This window comes from Microcaecilia unicolor, chromosome 11, assembly GCF_901765095.1.
Source record: "Microcaecilia unicolor chromosome 11, aMicUni1.1, whole genome shotgun sequence".
Classification (NCBI taxonomy): Eukaryota; Metazoa; Chordata; class Amphibia; order Gymnophiona; family Siphonopidae; genus Microcaecilia; species Microcaecilia unicolor.
Window position 1 is genome coordinate 168003706 of NC_044041.1, and position 22028 is coordinate 168025733.

General features: G+C 47.1%; 1 protein-coding gene across 1 annotated transcript in view; it reads right to left on the reverse strand.

The window, feature by feature from the left end:
• The window catches only part of SPTBN4 (spectrin beta, non-erythrocytic 4), a 373692-nt gene that overhangs the window by 275033 nt on the left and 76631 nt on the right, over positions 1 to 22028 (reverse strand). The window contains 2 exon segments of the mRNA XM_030219988.1: positions 7377 to 7579; positions 21221 to 21977. Coding sequence (XP_030075848.1) covers positions 7377 to 7579; positions 21221 to 21977 — 960 coding nt within the window.

Genomic DNA, 22028 nt, shown 5'->3' on the forward strand with positions numbered 1-22028 from the left:
ATTGCCAACAGAGAAAAAAGCCATGGGCTGGAAGCCCAGATGGAAGGGATGATTTTGCAGAGCTCATGGCCTTTGCAATCTGTCACAGTCTCAGGCTCTAAACAAACAGTCACGGACTCTGGAACAACATGAGCCCTTAGCCTACTGTCGTCGAGCAGTAGCAGGAGGCAAAAAACCCCAACCAGGACTGGACTAACAAGCAAGAATGGAGCTGAAGCTGTAGGCAAGCAGTGCTGGAACAGACAGGACTGGAGCTGAAGCTGTAGGCAGGCAGGGCTGGAACAGACAAGACTAGAACAGCAGGACTGGAGCTGAAGCTGAAGCTGTAGACAGGCAATGCTGGAACAGACAGGACTGGAGCTGAAGCTGTAGACAGGCAATGCTGGAGACCTTTGGCATTGCAAAGGCCCTGAATGAAAGTCCACCACTTCCTTATAAAGGCCCTCACTAATGATGTCACAACTACAGGACAGAGGCAGGAAACACACTGAACACCAAAGTGAGGCTTGAAACACACAGGAAGTGGAAACACTACAGGAAAAAACAACAATGCAAGATGAAAGAACAGACAGGAGCCAGCTCAGAAGCTGACCATCGGGAAATAAGGTGAGTCAAAAAGGGGTCACGACCACAGTCGTGACAAAACTACACAATAACCTTGGCAACAGCAGGCTAAGTCTGCATGCTAAGTTTGGTGGCTGTAGCTCTTCGGGCACTGAAGGAGTTCGGACACAAGCAAACAAACACACGTCTGCTTTACATATATAAATTGATATTTTATTGTACCTGTACTGATTTATGACAGACATTACATATTTCTTTTGTTGCTTGTGTTTACTGCAATGCTATTTCATGTAGTATACTTTTCATCCATGAACTATAAACTGCATGCATTGTCAGAGACTTATAAATATGAGTGTCTACGGTTACTGTAGCATGGACTTTACAACTCACTCAACGTAACGTGTTGTATGCCACACTTAACTTTCATTACAGCACTGTTTATTCCATCGTTCTATCACTGGTTGCAAGTTTAGGCATAATGCCCAGCATGTTAAGGACTGCATTCAATGAATTGTTTCCCATGGACTATATGCATAGCCATACACCACCTCCTGCCGCCCATGTGTGGACATTGAAGGACTAAAGTGGTGTATCAAACACTACCTTCAACACTGTGGTTCATAACTCAGTTGCCACAATGCTTTGCTACAAAGTGACATTTCCTTCATGACTTTTATGGACATTTATTTATGCATTTCTAAATCACTTAACTACATTTTCTGATGAACATCATTGCATGTAATTAAATGTGATTTGCTTTATCACATACTCATATGTTCAAGTACTATACATTTTCATACTTATATACCTATTATTATCTTAAGCTCTTGTTTGAAGCTTAATTTCAATGTTGTCTGTTACTCATTTATGTTTAGATGTATGTAGTCTAGCGTCCTTAACTATATTACATTAACAGGTGAAACACTATAATGACATTTATTTAAGTAAACGCACACTATTGTGTTTAACTAGTGTTTTAAGCTGTACAGCTCCTTTTAGAGCTGAATGTCTTGAAAAGGGGGAATGTAGGAGCAAAACAAGCACTATGAAGCACTATATACAGCACTGTATGCTCCTATATAACAAAATATTTGGGATTATGGTACATGGCACTATCCAGCATTAATAATCTAACATGACTATAAAGATACAGATTCAGACTTATTTCATGTTTCGTTGCTAAATCCCATTGCCCAATGAGCTTCGGCCTTGCATTCAGTCAAAAGAATACTGCCAAGGGTGCCAATGTACTAGAAAAAAATGTTGTTATCGGCACCGAAGTCATGGACAGACCAGCCAAGGACTCTTGGAGTTTCCCTTGCAGCTGAAGAAACACTGTGGCTGGCAAAACTGCATATTGTTTATGAAACCCCAGCTCCTTATCAAGGTGACCCCTTCAGTGTGGTGCCAGTGAGACAATCTTGTGGCCCTTGAAGCCATAACATCAGGGATAAACAAAGTGATGTGTGCATCACCAACAAGGCCAGAATACACATCATTAGCCCAGCTGCAGCTTGTGATTTCTATATAAAAGGGGCTCTTAACTGAGGCAAAGTCTGCTCTGTTGACATTGCATCTGACTGACCATCTGCTGGATGTCTACCCCAGGTTGTATAGCTACCATGTATAGATGTTTTATAAGTGGGTCTAAGTTTAACCAACTAAAATGATAAGTTTGCCTAGGATAATGCATGTTTACTCTGAGCTGTTTCTATGATAAGACTTTCATTGTCTCCAGTCTTGCCTTTTCATATTATTTTGACTGCAATTGTAAATAAATAAGCACTTTTTTTTATAATACTCTTGGTGTAGAGTTAGTTCTGTTTGTTATTAGGACGTTATAAGCTTGGATCGAGAGATAAGTAGGAACATTTGCTTCTGACACTACTTTGTCTAATGCCAGAACATGGAAGAGTCCCATTCTTCTGTAATTTATATTAAGTGTCACATCCCCAATAACACCCCAAAAAGGTTGTTATCTGTGTACGTCCCACAGGTGGATGGAAGCATATTATTTCTATAAATACAGAGACCTTAATTTTGCTAAATTCTTCAGTGGCTAGCTATCCAAAGAACAGCAACCAAAGGATCTTTGTGCTCAAACTGTACAAGTACTTAGAGAACTCCAAGGCATTCAGCTCTGATTTGTCCTCCCATGGAGTTCTACTCCTAGGCATCAAACACAATAAAACATGGAAAAGAAAATAAGATGATACCTTTTTTATTGGACATAACTTAATACATTTCTTGATTAGCTTTCGAAGGTTGCCCTTCTTCGTCAGATCGGAAATAAGCAAATGTGGTAGCAGATAGTATATATAAGAGAAACATCAAAGCATTACTTTGACAGTCTGATAGAGTGGGAGGGTGGGGGTATGCATGGGGACATCAAAGCATTTCATTGATATTCTAACAGGATGGGTGTTGGTAGGTGAGAGGAGAGTAATAAACAGAGAAATAAACAGAAAAATACAGCTGTATGGTTTATAATGGGTTAGAAAACCCAGATCCTTATTAAGTCCTGTTTGTTGTAACGAAGGATGCTATATTGGAGAAACAGGCCAGATGCTTAAGACAAGATTCAATCTGCACAGACATCACATGAAAATAGCCGGTGCCAGTCAAGCCCCTACCCCTGTGGGCCAACACTTTACAAGACCAGAACACTGCACCAGTGATTTCACAGTAAGAATACTGAAGGGTAATTTTAAAACAATACAGGAACGTAAGACCTTTGAAATAAGAATGATTGAATATTTTGACACCCAACAAACAGGACTTAATAAGGCACTGGCTTTAGTTCCTTAATCCACACCTGTCTTTTGCCACTTGTGGGACATAAACTGTAAAAGTTTAGCTGACCCTGGCCTTAGTTCCTTAATCCACACCTGTCTTTCAACATCTATACCACTCTGTAGCTGAAGTGATTACACCTAAATTATATATGAACATTTATTCTCTACCCTGGTATTCTACAAAGCAAGGTAGGCACCTACTTTCCTTTATAGAATACTATCATAACCACGTATATACACTCATATGCCACACAGCTGGCAAGTATGCGCCTAAGTGCTGGTGATATGCACATAACTTACAGTACTCTATAAGATATGCACTTAAACCCCCTAATTCTATAAAAGTCGCCAAAAATTGCATACACAAATTTTGGCACGCACACAATTTAACTGAATGAGCTAATTAGCACCAATAATTTAACAAGTGATTTAACAAGCAATTATTGGCATAATTAGATTTAATTGGCATTTACATGTGTAAATTTAGGCATGGGATCCGCACCTAAAATTTACATGCGACCTGAAAAAGAGGGTGCAGAAATGGGAGGGAGAATGGGCAGAACAGGGGTGTCCCTAAAATTAATACATGTTGTTATAGAATATTGGGGATATGCACCTAATTTAGACGTGTACATCTGTACCGCGTTTCATTTGGTGCCTAAAGTTATGCACAATTCCTGAGTCTAAGCGCTATTCTATAAACTGTGTCTAATTTTAAGCGCAGCTCATAGAAGAGTGCTTTTTTCAGCGCCAATTTGTTTGGTGCCATAGAATCTAGCCCAAAATGTGTACTTCATCCAGAATACAACCATATGCGTGTCCACCCATAAAATACCTGGCATGTATCTGGCATGCACATGATGCATACATATGCTGCTATTCTATATATTTATACATATAAATGGCACGTAAATGTTAGCACTACTTAATAGAATTACCCCCATATGACCACACTGTACTGTGGACAATAAAATGTTTATGCTATTGTCTCAAAGTTCACAGAATACTATATTCAAACAAACGAGTGGTCAGCTGAAAGGGGCTTATTCTGGGGATTTTTTAATGTCAAAATTGAGGAGGCATTGGGGATTACTAGCTGATTTTCTTTTCTTTTCTTTTTTTACAAGGCATATTACCTGGTTAACACCAGTCAAATTCTAGCCAGCTAATTTTACCCAGATATTCAGTCACAATGCCTGAATAGTTAGCGAGAAATAACCAAATATACTTGACTTTTTACCTGCTCAGAAGGTTTTGAATATATACTCTTCAAGATGGGGGCAATAAGGCGGCTCTCTTTTGCAGCGGCATCCATTCCCATGCCTGCCGCACTCTGGCATTGCTCCCTGCCCTTCCTTCGCCAAATTTACCTTCTCTTCTTGCTTTCCAAAAGTCAGGGCGGCAGCGGTTCCCATACGCTGTCCTGCCACCAACCTCTTCTCTCTTACGGCCTGCTTCTCTGATGTACTTCCTATTTCCTCAGAGGCGGGGCGGGCCACAGTAGAGAAGGGGCTAGGGCTGGGGCCGGTGGCAGGGCAGCGTATGGGAATCGCTGCTGCCCCGACTTTTGGAAAGCCAGAAAAAAAGGTAAATTTGGAGAAGGAAGGAAGGGGCGGAGCGGAGCAGAGTCACAGAATATCCCCTCACCTCAGGCAGTATACTGTACTCTTTATCCTTGTCAGTCCAACTTTAGACCACAATGCAGCACCCAGACCATTATTTCAGCAGTCATTAATGAAGTGCACTCTTCTTTAGACAAGGGCCTGATCACATTAGCAATATCTCTTATCTTTCTACAGCCTTTGATCTCATTGACCATCCTCTTCTTATTGCTTATCTTCAGACATTAGAGCTCTCTAATACAGTACTAACGTGGTTTCACTCTTTCTTAACCAACCGTTCTTTTACAGTTAAGACTGCACTTGAACAATTCAAGCAAAACAACTTCACTGCGGCATTCCCCAAGGTTTCACTTAATCTTATTTAATCTCTTTCTAAGTCTGCTGGCAACACTTATTCAGGAGTCTGGAATCTCCTTCCATTTTTATGCAGATGATATATTGCTTCTTTACCCCACTGATCCAGACAATCCCGGTATTTCACCCTTGCAAACCTGTTTGAACTTTGTCTCATTTTGGTTGCACAGTCATCATGTTGTCTTTAATCATTACCTACTGGCTATCTGGACATCTTGTCCCCTGCAGTCTGATTTATCCTTATTTAATACCACCATTTCTCCTGTACAGAATTTCTGTTAACTAGGGGTCAAATCTGACTCTTGTTTACATTTGAATCTCAAGTTTTCTCTATTTTCAAATCAGGTTTTTTTTTGTATTGCACCAACTTCAGTCAATCAGACCTTTTTTTGACCATCGTGCATTTCATTCTCTCATTCTCTCACTCTTTACCACCAGACCTGACAATTGTAATATCATCTATTTAGAAGCCACTAAATCAACCCTTAAAAAACTACAGATGCTGCAAAATACAACCATTCACCTTCTGTGTCATCTCTATCAATCTGATCATGTTTTCCAAGTCCTAAAGCAATATCACTGACTCCCCGTTGAACACCGCATAAAGTTTAAACTTCTATTTAGTTTATAAAGCACTCTGTCTAGGTGCCCCACCTTATCTTTCTTCACTTACTATTCCCTATTCCCCAGCTCGTGTTCTCAGATCTATAAACGCTCATAGGATGGTTCTGTGGGGTCCCTGTCTTGTTCAGTTAGAATGCACCAGAAATTGTGCATTCCATTTTATGGCTCCTTATTTATGGAACTCGTTGCCTCTACAGATTCCAGGCGAGTTGTTCCTTAAGCCTTCAAAATAGCTGTGAAAACCTGGCTCTTTCAACAGGTTTTTAACTCCTGAATTTTTTTTTTTTTTTGGGGGGAGGAGCTGGTGTCTGGGAGCACTACCTGAAAATCTTAGCTATTCTCTTTGGGGGGGAGTGGGGGTGGGGGGGGTGGTTTGGGGATGAGGGGGCGTGTAGCTGTCAGCAGCTGACTGAGTTTTTCTTTACTTTTTTGTAGCTACAGTTTGATCTGTTTTTGCAGCCATTATCTGTATATTCTGACATGGTTCTAAAAACCAATAAGATATATTCAAACGTAAGAAAATGCTGAGCACTGTGAGCTGACTACAGACTGGTTAAGATTTTGGACACACAAAACCATGTATATTGTTGCAATCCCTACCTTATCCAGTCTCCTATGAATACCTCTGCTTGATGCAGACTGTTCCAGAATGTGCACAATTCTACCCACAGGGAGCATTAGCAAACTTCAAACTGCCCTTCCCATTATTAATGTGTTTTACCTGTGAAAATGGGTTTTTAGAAAATCTGTCCACCCTCTATGCAGGTGAAAAGACATGTAACCCTTCACACTTTCTTTCATAAGGCAAAGGTAATTTCTGGGGACAGAGTTAGGGAAGGGAGACAATGCTATGTATAATTTTGGTTGGAAAAAGTACCTGCAGACAGAGCAGATGTAAATAAATCTCTGTGGGTATTTTTCCCAGGGAAATAATCAAAGCAAACCCACCTTGTGTAATTTTGCTTTGGTTACTGCTGCAAACCCCATGGGTAAAAATTACCCACAGACAGGGGCAGCATAATATCTTTTTGGTTGCAGGGGCCAAACAAACCAATTTATGTCTCACCCCAAGCTCTCTAGTTGCTGATCCTGTGGTGCCATGGCTCTGGGGCCACAGGCAGTGGAATGGGGTGGACCACTGGGGTCCAAGCCCTACCAACATTTTGCCCAACATTGCATCAGTAATTAGAAAGCTTGGAGGCAGGGCTGGAGATTGGTATGTTTGGCTCCTCCAGCCATAAAAGGTGTTCTGCTGCCCCTCCAGTGGCCCGCCCCATTCCACTGCTTAAGCCCACACTTTTCACTGATGCGGGCACGATGATTACTACCCCCTGAAGGCTCAGAACTAGCTCAAGAATTTTGTGTTCCTGTTGATTCTGAATTTTTTAGTATATTCCCTCAATCATATCCCTCCTACCTCTTCCTCAGGGCATTAATCCTGTCCTGGACTCTGTCAGCGTAAATGTTTCCTGATTTGATGAGGTCCTCCCCAGCATCTACAGCCAACTTGATCTTTTGTGTATTTAGCTCCATGGTGGTCAAGAAATCTTTGTGCTTTTTTATGGCTTTTTCCACTGCTTGCACTGAGTCAGGTAATTCCATGTGAGCCAAGGTGGATTCCTGGGTAGAGTGAAAGAGAGAGAGAGAGAGAGAGAGAGAGAGAGAGCACAAAAAACACTTCTGAATCTACAAGTACAGAAAATTATGGGGCACAATGAAAACCAGCACAGCAGTTTAGGAGAAATGGTTACAATATGGGAGTCATTTTATAACTGTGGATGCATAAAAACACATGCTCAGTTTTCCCTATGTGGATACTGGTGAATTTTCAAAATGAAAATATGTGTGTACTTCTGCTTTGAAAATTACCTCAGGAATTTATGTATGCATATTTACACTTGCTCTTTGGCAAATACAAATTTCCTATTATGTGCATATTTTATAAAGCATCGAAATATGCCTCAGGGTCGAGGTGCTGAGATTCACTATAAAGTTATTCCTGACCATTAGCTTTCATACAGTCTTGCAAAACGGCATTTTTATTATTTTTGCATTTGTATCCCACATTTTTCCACCTATTTGCGGGTTCAGTGTAGCTTACAATACATTGTGAATGGTGGAAATACATTTTGTTACAACTTGGTTATGGATTACATTGTGAGGAGTTATGCGAAAACAAAGTCAAAGTATCGTTAAGGCAAAGGAACAATGGAAAGAAATAACGGGAAACTGATAGGGCAGCTAAACAATAGTAGGAGGACATTCGGTATAACATTTTTCTGTGGTTAGAGGTATAAATGTGGTGAAATTACAGGGGATGGGAAATTCAGAAGGGAGTGTATTGTTGCATTACTAACAGTGTGTGTGGACTTCATGTGTTTTCATCCTTGCAGTAAATCTTATTAAAGAGATGAGTTTTCAATGATTTGCGGAAGTTGGTTAGTTCATAGATCATTGGCGTTCTCACTGCAGTTTAAGAACAAGTCAGTTGATCACAAGTGAGCACAAGTATGAACCAAGGTCATACCTGAAAAACTATGAAACAGATATGTTTTCAACATGGCCTTAAACCTGGCCAGGGTATCCTCTGTACGCAATGACAGAGGGAGAGCATTCCAAAGTGTAGGACCTGCTACACTAAACATTGACTTCCGATATGTACTTAAAGGCACATCGCAAAGCGCAGGTATTCTCCACAAATGTTGCTGGTTAGAACGTAAAACCTTTGTTGGAATATAGGGTAAAAGATAGGAATATTCACGGTCAGCGCTTAGCAGATAACCGGCTACATCACACAATATAGTCGGCTATCCGTTACTATTCAGCACATTGCCAGGTAAGTTTGGCGGCCAAATTGGGCAGCTGAAATAGCAGACCTATCTTTGGCCAGTTTCAACTTAACCAGCCAAAAATAAACTGGATATTCAATGTCATTCACTGGAAATGGCCCAGCATTGAATATCCAGGCTCAGCACCGACCAACAGCCGCTTTCTGAATACCGGCCCCAAGGAGAGTAGATGGCATAGGTAGGCAGACTAGATTAAAAAGTGGAGGCAGATAAGACATTATGGCCTATGTTTCTATTGAATACAGGTATTTAATGTTTGTAAACTGCTTTGAAGGGCCTCTCAAGGGTAGTATATAAATATAAATACATTTGGAACTTGGAATGGCAAGTTTAAGGCACCTTTCTTTCCTGGGTAAATCTCCTTTGAAAACTGCCCTCTATGAGGGTCATTTTATAAAGCATTTATGCATAAAATCTATGTTTTATGCACAGAAATCACCAACTGCCTGGGGTATAGGTACGTAAACTTATGTGCTTATATCTTGTAAAGGCACAAGTTTGCCCAATCTGCTCAGATGAACTCCTGGAGGGGGTTTGGGCATAATTTATAAAATACATGTGGAGGTCACGTGACGCAGTGACAGGGCTCAGATGTGTCCCAGTCTTCTCCGGGGAAACTGTGCACTTTCCCTATGATTTTATACACAAATAGAACTCTTTAAATCTTGAATTTACTATAGTGAGAGAGCAAACGTGCATGGATAAATATATCCATGCCTCGAACGTTAAGATGCCGGGGTAAAGGACAGAGATCAGCAAAAGAAAAACCAAAGACAGCAGACAACAAGATGGAGGAGGTTTCACTTCCGGCACCGGTATTTTCTGACCAACAACTTACTCAAGCAGTTGGAAAGACGATCGAGCCAAAATTAGAATGCTTGGCTGAACAACTGGTCGGATTGGAGGCACTATTAAACGATACCACCCGGCAAGCGGGTGAACTAGAGCACTGGGTATCCAGACGAAGACGCTGCCACAGGTACAAGCACTGCACTTCCCACACTGGAACGCAAACTACAGGAACATACTGAGAAACTAGAAGACCTTAAAAATCGGTCCCGCCGTAATAACTTATGGATCATAGGAATCCCTGAGAATGTACTGGAGTGGACGCTCTCCACAGAGCTGGAACCCTGGATTAAAGAAGAATTCTCTATGTCTGACAGTACGGTACTGCTCTGGGCCGCTAGCATGATGGCAGCGGGAAACTGCGTGCTGTACTAATCAAGGTGCATAGCGACATCCATAAGACTGAGACCTTGAGAGGTTTTCGGCAAAAGCGAGGACAGTCTACAATTCCGGGGTGAGCCCATATAAATTTATCAGGATTACTCGAGCGCTGTACAGGCACGCTGTCAGAGATTTGCCTCACTTTGTTCCTGCTGTATGAGAGGCGCTACAAATTCATGCTGCTCTACCCAGCCACTCTGAAGATCCATGTTCAGGGCAAGTGTCATATCTATGATACTTCTGAAACGGCACAAGACTGTGTAAATCAACTTGCCGCCCAGCCGACAGAGACAACCTGATAGCTTTAGGTTGCAAATTCGCTTAACCTTAACCTACAGACTTTATGATAAGTAGCTCACTACAACTTTTGGTTTTTTGTGTATTGTTCGATTGTTTCCTCTTTAGAATGGTTAGCATCAACTTTAGTGTTCGAATGATAGTCAGTTTGAATAGAAGGGGCACGGATCCTGCTGCAATGGCATGCCTCTCAGTGCTAGGCCACATGTATTTGCGCGCAGATTAATTGGTTTCACAGGGACAGTGGGGTCAGAAAAGAATTGGAAGGTGGGGGGGGGGGATGGAGGGGTGGATTGGAGGGAGAGTACTAGGTATGTGGAGGGTGGGTGGGCTTTGGCATTAATTGGAAGTGGGGTGAACTGAAGAAACGTTGGGAGTACTTTGTGGGTGTGGTGTTGGAGTTGGCTGGTTGCTGTATGTGCAGGTGGGGAGGAGGACTGGACCGTGTATGTTGTGAGAGAACGGTTGGACTCTGGGGTGAGGGCTGGGCGCCCCAGGGTGATGTGTTGTTTGTTGTATCAACATTTTATGTCACTTCTCTTCAAACTCTCCTTAAAATAACTCCCTGTAAATATACACGCCTTCTCTCTTGGAATTGTAGGGGGATTACTTCCCCCATCAAATGTGCAAAAATCCTCCAAGCACTACAGAGCCAGCGTGCCGACATAGTCTGCCTTCAGTAGACTCACCTCTCGCAGGCACAGCATGCAAAACTACGCACTTGTTGGGGGGTAGTGTTTACTGTTCCCCCTCAACTGGCCGACATGCAGGAGTGGCAATTTGCTCGCAAAACACTAGCTTGTCACTCCAAACTGCTATTTCCTGATTCAGAGGTTTGGTACTTAGCAGTACAATCCAATGCAAAGGGGAAGGAATTTATTCCAATGCAAAGGGGGAGGAATTTATTGTCCTTTCAGTGTATGGTCCAGTGGAACAGGAAAAATCCTTTTTCCCTCGTCTTCTAGAGAAGTGTCACTCCCTCACGGAATATCCCTTAGTAATTGAAGGAGATATGAATCTTGTCTATGATGCATTCACGGAACCACTCGGCTACCAGGTCAGGGCACTCAAGCACTTTAGACAGTGCGTTTGGCTAGCTTTTGCACAGTCTTAGATCTTATTGATGCATGGTGAGTGCTCCACCCGGATGAGCGGGACTACACCCACACCTCAAGGGCTCATAAACTACTATCGCACTTAGGATATGTCCTAGTAGATTTGCGCTTCTCTCTCACATCTCCTCAGCAACCATAGATCCTGAGGAAATTTCAGATAATGCACCAGTGTGGGTAGACATTGATGAGGAGCCTTATTTTAGGAGCATCGTCGGGTTTGCGGTTTCCCATCCTACCTTTTCCAGACAGAGGACTTTTAGTCTATCTAATTAATAACTAGGAGGCTTACGCCTCTCACAATAAGCAGCGTATCAATGATCCCATGCTTCTTTGGGCCAGCTGCCAAGGCAGTTCTGCGAGAGAATGTAATAGCTTATGTTAGTGCTCGTAACAACGCTTCACGAAAGGCATTGTTGATTTGGAACATAAACTTTGTACACTTAGGCAACCAATATGCCAGCTCTCATACTTTATTTGAGACCATGACAGCAACATGGGCCAGCCCTAAATGGAATGTTACATGAGCACACTACAAAATGCTTTTATATAAGAAACATGCCTATTTTTTAAAAGGCAATACATCGGGAAAACTTCTAGCTAAATTGACAAAGACCTGGAACAAGTCTCGCTATACCCCTAGTATAAAGAAAGTGGATGGGGGGCACCACCACTAATTTGCAAGAAATTGCACAAACGTTTTCTCGGCCACTTTAAATCCTTATATGCAGCTGGGCCGCCATCTCCTGTGGGAACCTCCAGCGCACTGGATTTACTTAAGGCTTCAGGCCATGCCCACTTTGACCCCAGAGCTTGTATCACAGTGAATGAACCGTTGGCCAGCGAAGGAGATACAAGGGGCAATCCGAGCATTAAATATTGCTGGGCTCCAGGCCCAGATGTGTTCACAGGAGAATTTTATAAATTACTGCAAGCACAACTTGTTGGGCCATGTTAGATTATTTGAACTACGGGTGGTAACATCTAAACATTTCCCCCCTCTCCCCCCTTGAAGGAATGCCGCACTCATTAGCGTGATCCCAAACCGGGGTGACATTGTACTACCCCAGAGGACTACAGTCCCAATCATCGATAACTGTAGATGTGAAGATCTCTCGCGCATACTAGCAGACTGCTGGCTACGAGGCTTTCTACGCTAATCGCGGATGATCAAGTAGGCTTCGTGCAGGGCCACCACTCAGTGCATAATGTGAGGAAGGCTGTTGACAGCCATGTCCCATAGTTCCATATTTAAGGTCCTGATGATGGTGGCCAGTTTAGATGCAGAGCAGGCATTTGACCAGTTTCAGTGGTCCTTCTTGTTCGACACTTTGCACTATATCAGAACCTGGAGGTTTAAACACATGGTATAGGCTCTCTCTATGCTGACCCAAGGCCTCCATTTTAGTAAACAGAGTTGGCACCCTGTTTTTCTCTCGGGTCATGGAACTCGCCAATGTATCCACTCTCGCTTGACCTCTGTTGGTATGTTGAGAGGAGCGCAAGCAGTGTCTGGTGTCAGATTGGAGACTGCCTCTGTAAAATTGTTGGCTTATGCAGATGATCTGCTGTGACCTAACAGATCCTCATTGGTCGTTGCCGGCTCTGCTGTAGATAATACAGCAATATGGGCAAGCTCAATCTCCAGAAGTCATAGACGCTGCCTATATCCTTTGATAAGGATGACTACTGGAAGAGTAGCTTCCCTCTGAGTTGGTCGAATGGACCCCTATATATCTAGAAGTACGTATCCCATCCAGGAGTATGTATCCCACCTGACTTATCCCACTTATATGCCTGTAACGTTAACCCTCTTCTGCAGGGCATGATTCGCTCTGTCACAGCTCTGGGCTGCCTACCCTTTGACCCTCATAGGTCGAATACATCTATTCAATATGATGCTCATCTAGCTTTTTTCAGATATTGCCTCTGTTTTTAAAAGTCAGAGATGAGTGAACACTCCATAGAGCTTTAACAGTGCTATCTTTGGAGGAGTAGGTAGGCCAGATTCTTGATCTCTGTCCTGCAGAAGCCGAGGTCACATGGAGGTCTGGGCTTACTGAACATTAGGTACCTGACAATCGCCTGCTCTAATGACTGGTACAGAGAGAATAACTATTTCTCAGCCACTTCCTTGGAATCCTTAGGACCTGACCACTTCAGCTTGCAATTACATACAATCCCACAGCGCACCCTAAAGACTCTGAGGCAAAATCCCCTTCATTCTGCTTGAGCCACTTGTAGGTGGCTCTGCAAAAGACATCACTTTTCAGCAGCAGTCACACCATACATTTCCATCCACCAGAACCCAGATTTCACCCCAGGCAAAGACTCCCCATTGTTCATGCGTTGGCGTTCTCACGGCCTGTGTTACCTATTATCAACTGCAAATAGATGATGGACAGCTGCAATCATCACAAACTGCATTTACCATACCAAAGACTGATTTTTTTTTTTTGCATATTTACAGTAGAAACATTATGTGAGAAGTTTAGGATGGGAGAACCTTTGTGAAGATGTCCAAGATACACTGAACAAAGCACTCACACTGGGCTCCCAAAACCTTGTACCACTGAAGTTCCACCATAGGTTCTTAAAGGACACAACAGAGAACACTGACTACACCTTATTGGCGACCTGGTGTTCCAAGGACCTAGCGATTGGGGTTACGGCAGCGCAAGTGCAAGACTGTCTCCTGCACACTCAATCATGGCTAAGAACACCCAATTGTGGAAATTACAATATAAATTTATCTTGTGCTTATACGTGGCACCAGCTCAAGCTTATAAGGCTGCACTTTGCCCCACCAATCTAAGTACCAAATGCTGAACTCCTCTGGCAACTGTAAGCCACATGTTTTGGAACTGTCCGAAAGTAGTCCTCTTTTGGTCGCAAGTGTTTCAGCACATATCTACCCAATAGACACGCCAATTATCTGTTCAGCCGACCTCTTGAAAAGTGAATGATACATACCTGTAGCAGGTGTTCTCCGAGGACAGCAGGCTGATTGTTCTCACGACTGGGTGACGTCCGCGGCAGCCCCCACCAACCGGAAAAAGCTTCGCGGGACGGTTGGCACGCAGGGCATGCCCACCGCGCATGCGCGGCCGTCTTCCCGCCCGTGCGCGACCGCTCCCGCCAGTTGAATGACTAGCAAAAAAGATGAAACACACAACTCCAAAGGGGAGGAGGGAGGGTAGGTGAGAACAATCAGCCTGCTGTCCTCGGAGAACACCTGCTACAGGTATGTATCATTCACTTTCTCCGAGGACAAGCAGGCTGCTTGTTCTCACGACTGGGGTATCCCTAGCTCTCAGGCTCACTCAAAACAAGAACCCAGGTCAATTGAACCTCGCAACGGCGAGGGTACAACAGAAAATTGACCTACGAAGAACAACTAACTGAGAGTGCAGCCTGACCAGAATAAATTCGGGTCCTGGAGGGTGGAGTTGGATTTACACCCCAAACAGATTCTGCAGCACCGACTGCCCGAACCGACTGTCGCGTCGGGTATCCTGCTGGAGGCAGTAATGTGAGGTGAATGTGTGGACAGATGACCACGTCGCAGCCTTGCAAATCTCTTCAATAGTGGCTGACTTCAAGTGGGCCACCGACGCTGCCATGGCTCTAACACTATGAGCCGTGACATGACCCTCAAGAGCCAGCCCAGCCTGGGCGTAAGTGAAGGAAATGCAATCTGCTAGCCAATTGGAGATGGTGCGTTTCCCGACAGCGACCCCTAGCCTGTTAGGGTCGAAAGAAATAAACAATTGGGCGGACTGTCTGTGGGGCTGTGTCCGCTCCAAGTAGAAGGCCAATGCTCTCTTGCAGTCCAAAGTGTGCAACTGACGTTCAGCAGGGCGGGTATGCGGCCTGGGGAAGAATGTTGGCAAGACAATTGACTGGTTAAGATGGAACTCCGACACCACCTTCGGCAGGAACTTTGGGTGGGTGCGGAGCACTACTCTGTTATGATGAAATTTGGTATATGGAGCGTGAGCTACTAGGGCTTGAAGCTCACTGACCCTACGAGCTGAAGTAACTGCCACCAAGAACATGACCTTCCAGGTCAAGTACTTCAGATGGCAGGTATTCAGTGGCTCAAAAGGAGGTTTCATCAGCTGGGTGAGGACGACGTTGAGATCCCATGACACTGTGGGAGGCTTGATAGGGGGCTTTGACAAGAGCAAGCCTCTCATGAATCGAACTACTAAGGGCTCTCCAGAGATGGCTTTACCTTCCACACGATAATGGTAAGCACTAATCGCACTAAGGTGATTCCTTACTGAGTTGGTCTTGAGACCAGACTCTGATAAGTGCAGAAGGTATTCAAGCAGGTTCTGTGCAGGACAAGAACGAGGTTCTAGGGCCTTGCTCTCACACCAAACGACAAACCTCCTCCACTTGAAAAGTAACTCTTTTTAGTGGAATCCTTCCTAGAGGCAAGCAAGACACGGGAGACACCCTCAGACAGACCCAACGCAGCGAAGTCTACGCCCTCAACATCCAGGCCGTGAGAGCCAGGGATTGAAGGTTGGGGTGCAGCAACGCTCCGTCGTTCTGCGAGATGAGAGTCGGAAAACACTCCAATCTCCACGGTTCTTCGGAGGACAACTCCAGAAGAAGAGGAAACCAGATCTGACGAGGCCAAAGGGCGCGATCAGAATCATGGTGCCGCGGTCTTGCTTGAGCTTCAGTAAGGTCTTCCCCACCAAAGGTATGGGAGGATAAGCATACAGGAGGCCGGTCCCCCAATGAAGGAGAAAGGCATCTGACGCTAGCCTGCCGTGTGTCTGAAGTCTGGAACAGAACAGAGGCAGCTTGTGGTTGGTCCGAGAGGCGAAAAGGTCCACCGAGGGGGTGCCCCACTCTCGGAAGATCTTGCGTACCACTCTGGAATGGAGCGACCACTCGTGCGGTTGCATGACTCTGCTCAGTCTGTCGGCCAGACTGTTGTTTACGCCTGCCAGGTACGTGGCTTGGAGAAGCATGCCGAAACCGGCACGCCCAACGCCACATCCCGACGGCTTCCTGACACAGGGGGCGAGATCCGGTGCCCCCCTGCATGTTGACGTAATACATTGCAACCTGATTGTCTGTCCGAATTTGGATAATTTGGTAGGACAGCCGATCTCTGAAAGCCTTCAGTGCGTTCCAGATCGCTCGGAGCTCCAGGAGGTTGATCTGCAGATCCTTTTCCTGGAGGGACCACAGACCCTGGGTGTGAAGCCCATCGACATGAGCTCCCCACCCCAGGCGAGATGCATCCGTCGTCAGCACTTTCGTGGGCTGCGGAATTTGGAATGGATGTCCCAGGGTCAAATTGGTCCGAATGGTCCACCAGAGCAGTGAAGTGCGGCAACTGGTGGAGAGGCGGATGACATCTTCTAGATTCCCGGTGGCTTGGAACCACTGGGAAGCTAGGGTCCATTGAGCAGATCTCATGTGAAGACGAGCCATGGGAGTCACATGAACTGTGGAGGCCATATGACCCAGAAGTCTCAACATCTGCCGAGCTGTGACCTGCTGAGACGCTCTGGTCTGCGAGGCCAGGGCCAGGAGATTGGTGGCCCTCGCTTCGGGAAGGTAGGCCTGAGCCGTCTGGGCATTCAGCAGAGCTCCTATGAATTCCAGAGACTGTGTTGGCTGGAGATGGGACTTTGGGTAATTTATCACAAACCCCAGCAGCTCCAGAAGTCGAGTAGTGCACTGCATAGACCGGAGGGCTCCCGCCTCCGAGGTGTTCTTGACCAGCCAATCGTCGAGATATGGGAACACGTGCACTCCCAGCTTGCGTAGGTAGGCCGCTACCACCATGAGGCACTTTGTAAACACTCGTGGGGCAGAGGCGAGCCCAAAGGGCAGCACACAATACTGAAAGTGCCGTGCGCCCAGGCGGAATCTGAGATACTGTCTGTGAGCTGGCAGTATCAGGATGTGAGTGTATGCGTCCTTTAAATCCAGGGAACATAGCCAATCGTTTTTCTGAATCATTGGCAGAAGGGTGCCCAAGGAAAGCATCCTGAACTTTTCTTTGACCAGGAATTTGTTCAGGCCTCTCAGGTCTAGGATGGGACGCATCCCCCCTGTTTTCTTTTCCACAAGGAAGTACCTGGAATAGAATCCCTGCCCTTCCTGCCCGGGTGGTACGGGCTCGACCGCATTGGCGCTGAGAAGGGCGGAGAGTTCCTCTGCAAGTACCTGCTTGTGATGGGAGCTGAAAGATTGAGCTCCCGGAGGACAATTTGGTGGCAGGGAGGCCAAATTCAGGGCGTATCCGCACCGCACTATTTGGAGAACCCACTGGTCGGAGGTTATGAGAGGCCACCTTTGGTGAAAAAATTTTAACCTCCCCCCGACCGGCAGATCGTCCGGTACGGACACTTTGAGGGCGGCTATGTTCCCGTGGATCCAGTCAAAGCCCGTCCCCGGCTTTTGCTGTGGAGGCGCAGGGGGCTGCTTAGGCGCACGCTGTTGACGAGAACGAGCGCGCTGGGTCTGTCCCTGTGCCTGACGAGGCCTTCGGGCCGGCTGGTTGTACCTACGCTTTGCAAAAGAATAGGGTGCAGCCTGCCGGGCCCGGGAAAAACGTCCACCTGCTGAGGTGGATGCTGAAGGCGCCCGGTGGGAGAGCTTGTCGAGGGCGGTTTCCCGCTGATGCAGTTGGTCCACCAGCTGCTCGACCTTCTCACCAAAAATATTATCCCCCGGCAAGGGACGTCGGCCAGTCTCTGCTGGGTGCGGTTGTCCAGGTCAGAGGCACGCAGCCATGAGAGCCTGCGCATCACTATACCTTGGGCAGCAGCACGAGAAGCCATGTCACAGGTGTCATAGATACCCCTGGACAGGAACTTTCTGCACGCCTTCAGCTGCCTGACCACCTCCTGATAAGGCCTGGACTGCTCCGGCGGGAGCTTATCGACCAGGGTCCGCCAGTTGCTGCACATTGGTCCGCATGTGGATGCTCATATAGAGCAGGTATGACTGGATGCGGGTCACGAGCATGGAGGATTGGTAGGCCTTCCTCCCAACGAGTCCAGAGTGCGAGACTCCCGCCCCGGGGGCGCCGAGGCGGTATCCCTCGAACTCCGTGCCCTCTTGAGAGCAGAATCCACGACCGCCGAGTCATGGGGCAGTTGGGGCCGCATTAACTCTGGGTCAGAGTGGATCCTGTACTGGGACTCTGCTTTCTTGGGAATGGTGGGGTTAGTTAACGGTCGCACCCAGTTCCGAAGCAGTGTCTCCTTGAGGACATTGTGCAGCGGTACCGTGGAGGACTCTCTAGGTGGTGATGGATAGTCGAGGACCTCGAGCATCTCGGCCCTCGGCTCTTCCACAGAGACCACGGGGAAGGGAATGCTGATAGACATATCCCGCACAAAGGAGGCAAAGGAGAGACTCTCAGGAGGTGAGAGCTTCCTCTCCGGTGAAGGCGTGGGGTCCGAGGGAAGGCCCGTAGACTCCTCTGAGGAGAAATATCTAGGTCCTCCTCTTCCCCCCACGAGGCCTCATCCTCGGTATCGGACATAAGCTCATGTAGCTGAGTCCTGAACCGGGCCCGGCTCGACGTCGAGGCACCGAGGTCTCGGTGTCGTCGAGCGGTGGACTCCCGCGCCGGCGGGGACGAAGCTCCCTCCATCGACGTCGACGGGGACTCCACCTGCGTAGCAGTCGAGACCGGCGCCGCAAGCGGCGGCGGTGTCGACGGCCCCGGCGCCGGGCTAGAGCTCGCCGGCGCCACAGACATCGGCGCCGAGGGCGCAAGCACCCCCGGCGCCGGCACAGCCTGGCGCATCAGCCCTTCCAGGATCCCCGGAAGGATGGCTCTGAGGCACTCGTCCAGGCCCGCTGCCGGGAAAGGCGGTGGGGCCGGTAGGGGTGTCGGCGCCAGAAGCTGATGGGGGCCAGGAGACGGCACCGAGGTGCCGGAACCCTGACGCATCGGTACCTCCACAACCGACGGGGACCTCTCCTCTCGACGTGGACGCTTCGGCGTCGCCTCCTCTCCGATGTCCAGATGCACCGAGGGCGACCGGTGACGACGCTTCTTATCCTTCTTGCGATGCACGTCACCGGCGCCGGGAGGTATGGAGGAGGAGGAGGACGATCCCCCTCGGTCTCGAGGAGCCGGGTCAGACAGGGTTCGGTCCCGTGGACCACGGGCTGAGGGAGTGACCGGGGCCGACTGCCCACGCGGCCTCTCACCTCTACCCTCACCGGAGGACCGGCGGGCCGACGGGACCTGTTCTCCTGGGGTCGATGCCATCGGTGCCGATGTCTCGGGCATCGATACCGGTACCGAAGGACCGGGCGTCGATACCGATGCCGTCGAGGTCGACATCGAGGGGCCGGCGCAAGTTCCAAAAAGACGGTCCCGTAGAACTTGCCTCGCAACCTGAGTCCGTTTCCGGAGACCGAGACACAGGGGACACGACTTGAGATTGTGCTCCAGCCCGAGGCACTGGAGGCACCAAGCGTGGGTGTCGGTCTGCGAGATCGGCCGGCCGCACCGACCACACTTTTTAAATCCACTCGGGACCTTCGAGGACATCGACGGAAAAATCGCGTCGGCGAAGTCAAAGTCGTCGATGGTGGCGGAAATCACACCTCGAAAAAGGGGAAAAACGACCGTGCGGCCACTAGGCCGCAACGCGGCGTCCCCACTAGAAGCAAGGGAAAAAGGGGAGCGCGTGCTCCACACGCTCAGGTTTTTTTTTTTTTTTTTTTTTTTTAAAGAAAACCGGGCGGTGTACAACCAAATAGAAAAAAGAAACGAAAATTTAAACGATTCGCGTAAACGCGATCGACTTTCCGGCGGCTGAGAATAGAGAGAGCGGCAAAGCACGACTCTCTCCAGACGCGGAAAAAAAGGAACTGGCGGGAGCGGTCGCGCACAGGCGGGAAGACGGCCGCGCATGCGCGGTGGGCGTGCCCTGCATGCCGACCGTCCCGCGAAGCTTTTTCCGGTTGGTGGGGGCTGCCGCGGACGTCACCCAGTCGTGAGAACAAGCAGCCTGCTTGTCCTCGGAGAACGGACTGTACTCATGGGGAAGAAATAGATTCTCCTCTGCTGGCTGGATTCCACTGAATCTTCCTTAACCCTGTGGTGATCTCAGATGATTTCACTTTTGGCTATGGAGAGACTAAGTATTCAGGATATCTCCACCCCACAGGGAGTGTGTTTCCAACTGATCTGGGCACGCTTTTGGGAACCCTACAGTCTTCCACACATAAAATTCTTAATCAGCGAGCCCAGGACTCATGCACCTCCACATGACTAATCTTGTATGTTTCGCTGGGGGAGGGATGGGAGGGTTGATGAAAGGGGGGAAATGGTTTGAAAAATGTTCACTGTCTGTAATGATCTGCTGTAATTTTGGATGTTATCTACTGATCAGTAAATATTATCACTAAACATGATTTAAAGTACTTACATAAACATGTAAAATAAACTTGAAATTAGGTGCCTCAGAGCAGGTGTAAATGTGGCTGATACCTTCTATGGGGCAATTTTTAAAGGGAAAAATATGTGCACACTTCCTCTTTTAAAACTGAAGTAACATATCCACATTGTTCCCACATAACTTAGGTGGCTGGCTAAAAAATTACCCTATGTCTTCAGTTATAAAGGGAAGACCAGTTTGTAATATAACTCAGCAGTAAAGAATCTGGGTTTTACTTCTGCTACAATGTGTCCGAGTCTACAAATGAGACGGGACGTTTATGCTTCTATCCACCCTGCTGTTACTAAACAGCCTCTATGGCCAGGTTACCTGGTTGTTCAGACACATCTCAGCCTGCTTGACATCCCGCAAGAAGAGATGAAAGATGTGAGACTGCACAAGGACTTCCCGCCTGGTCTCCCACATGAGCAGCAGCTTGGTCCAGCCTGCCTCCAGTTTCTGGAGCCACTGCTGTAGGGACAGGTAGGGAATGTCCGCTTCCTCCACAGACAGCAGCTCACTCAGAGCCTGGATCTTATTATACTCCTCTTCATAATGGTTTATCTCCTCTTTGTGGGTTGCATGCTGATTTAGGAGCTTCTCAGCCTCCTGGAGGTTATTGGGCAGCTCCTCTGTGGCAACAGCTGTCTGGGTCTTGACCAGCCAGGTGAGAAAGTTATCCAGGTCCTGAATGAACTGCTGCAGCCTAGTGGCCACGGTCAGCGAGTCTTCACAGCCCTGCAAGGTCTTCTTCAAAGCCTCCCACTCCTCACTGATCTCCTCAAACTGCATAAGAATACCCAGGGCTTGGGCTGGGTGGGCAGTGGCCAGTACTTCTGCCTCCTGCTGCAGCTGGATCAGCTTAGGCTCTATTGCCACCAGAGCGGCTTCCATGGTGGAGAGTTTCCGCTGAAGGGAAAGGACTCCCCCTAGGTCACCACTGCTGTGCTGTGTGCACTCCATGGCCTTTCTCTTCTCTGAGATCTGGGACTTCAGCTCAGTGCATTCCAGAAGGTAGTTCTGAATCTGCAGGATAGAGTTCAAATGATCCTTCTTTTGTTCGACAAGCTCAACAATCTTGTTCCACCTGTAAGAAGATAATAAAAACAATACAGGAAAGAAATCAGAACAGAGTGCC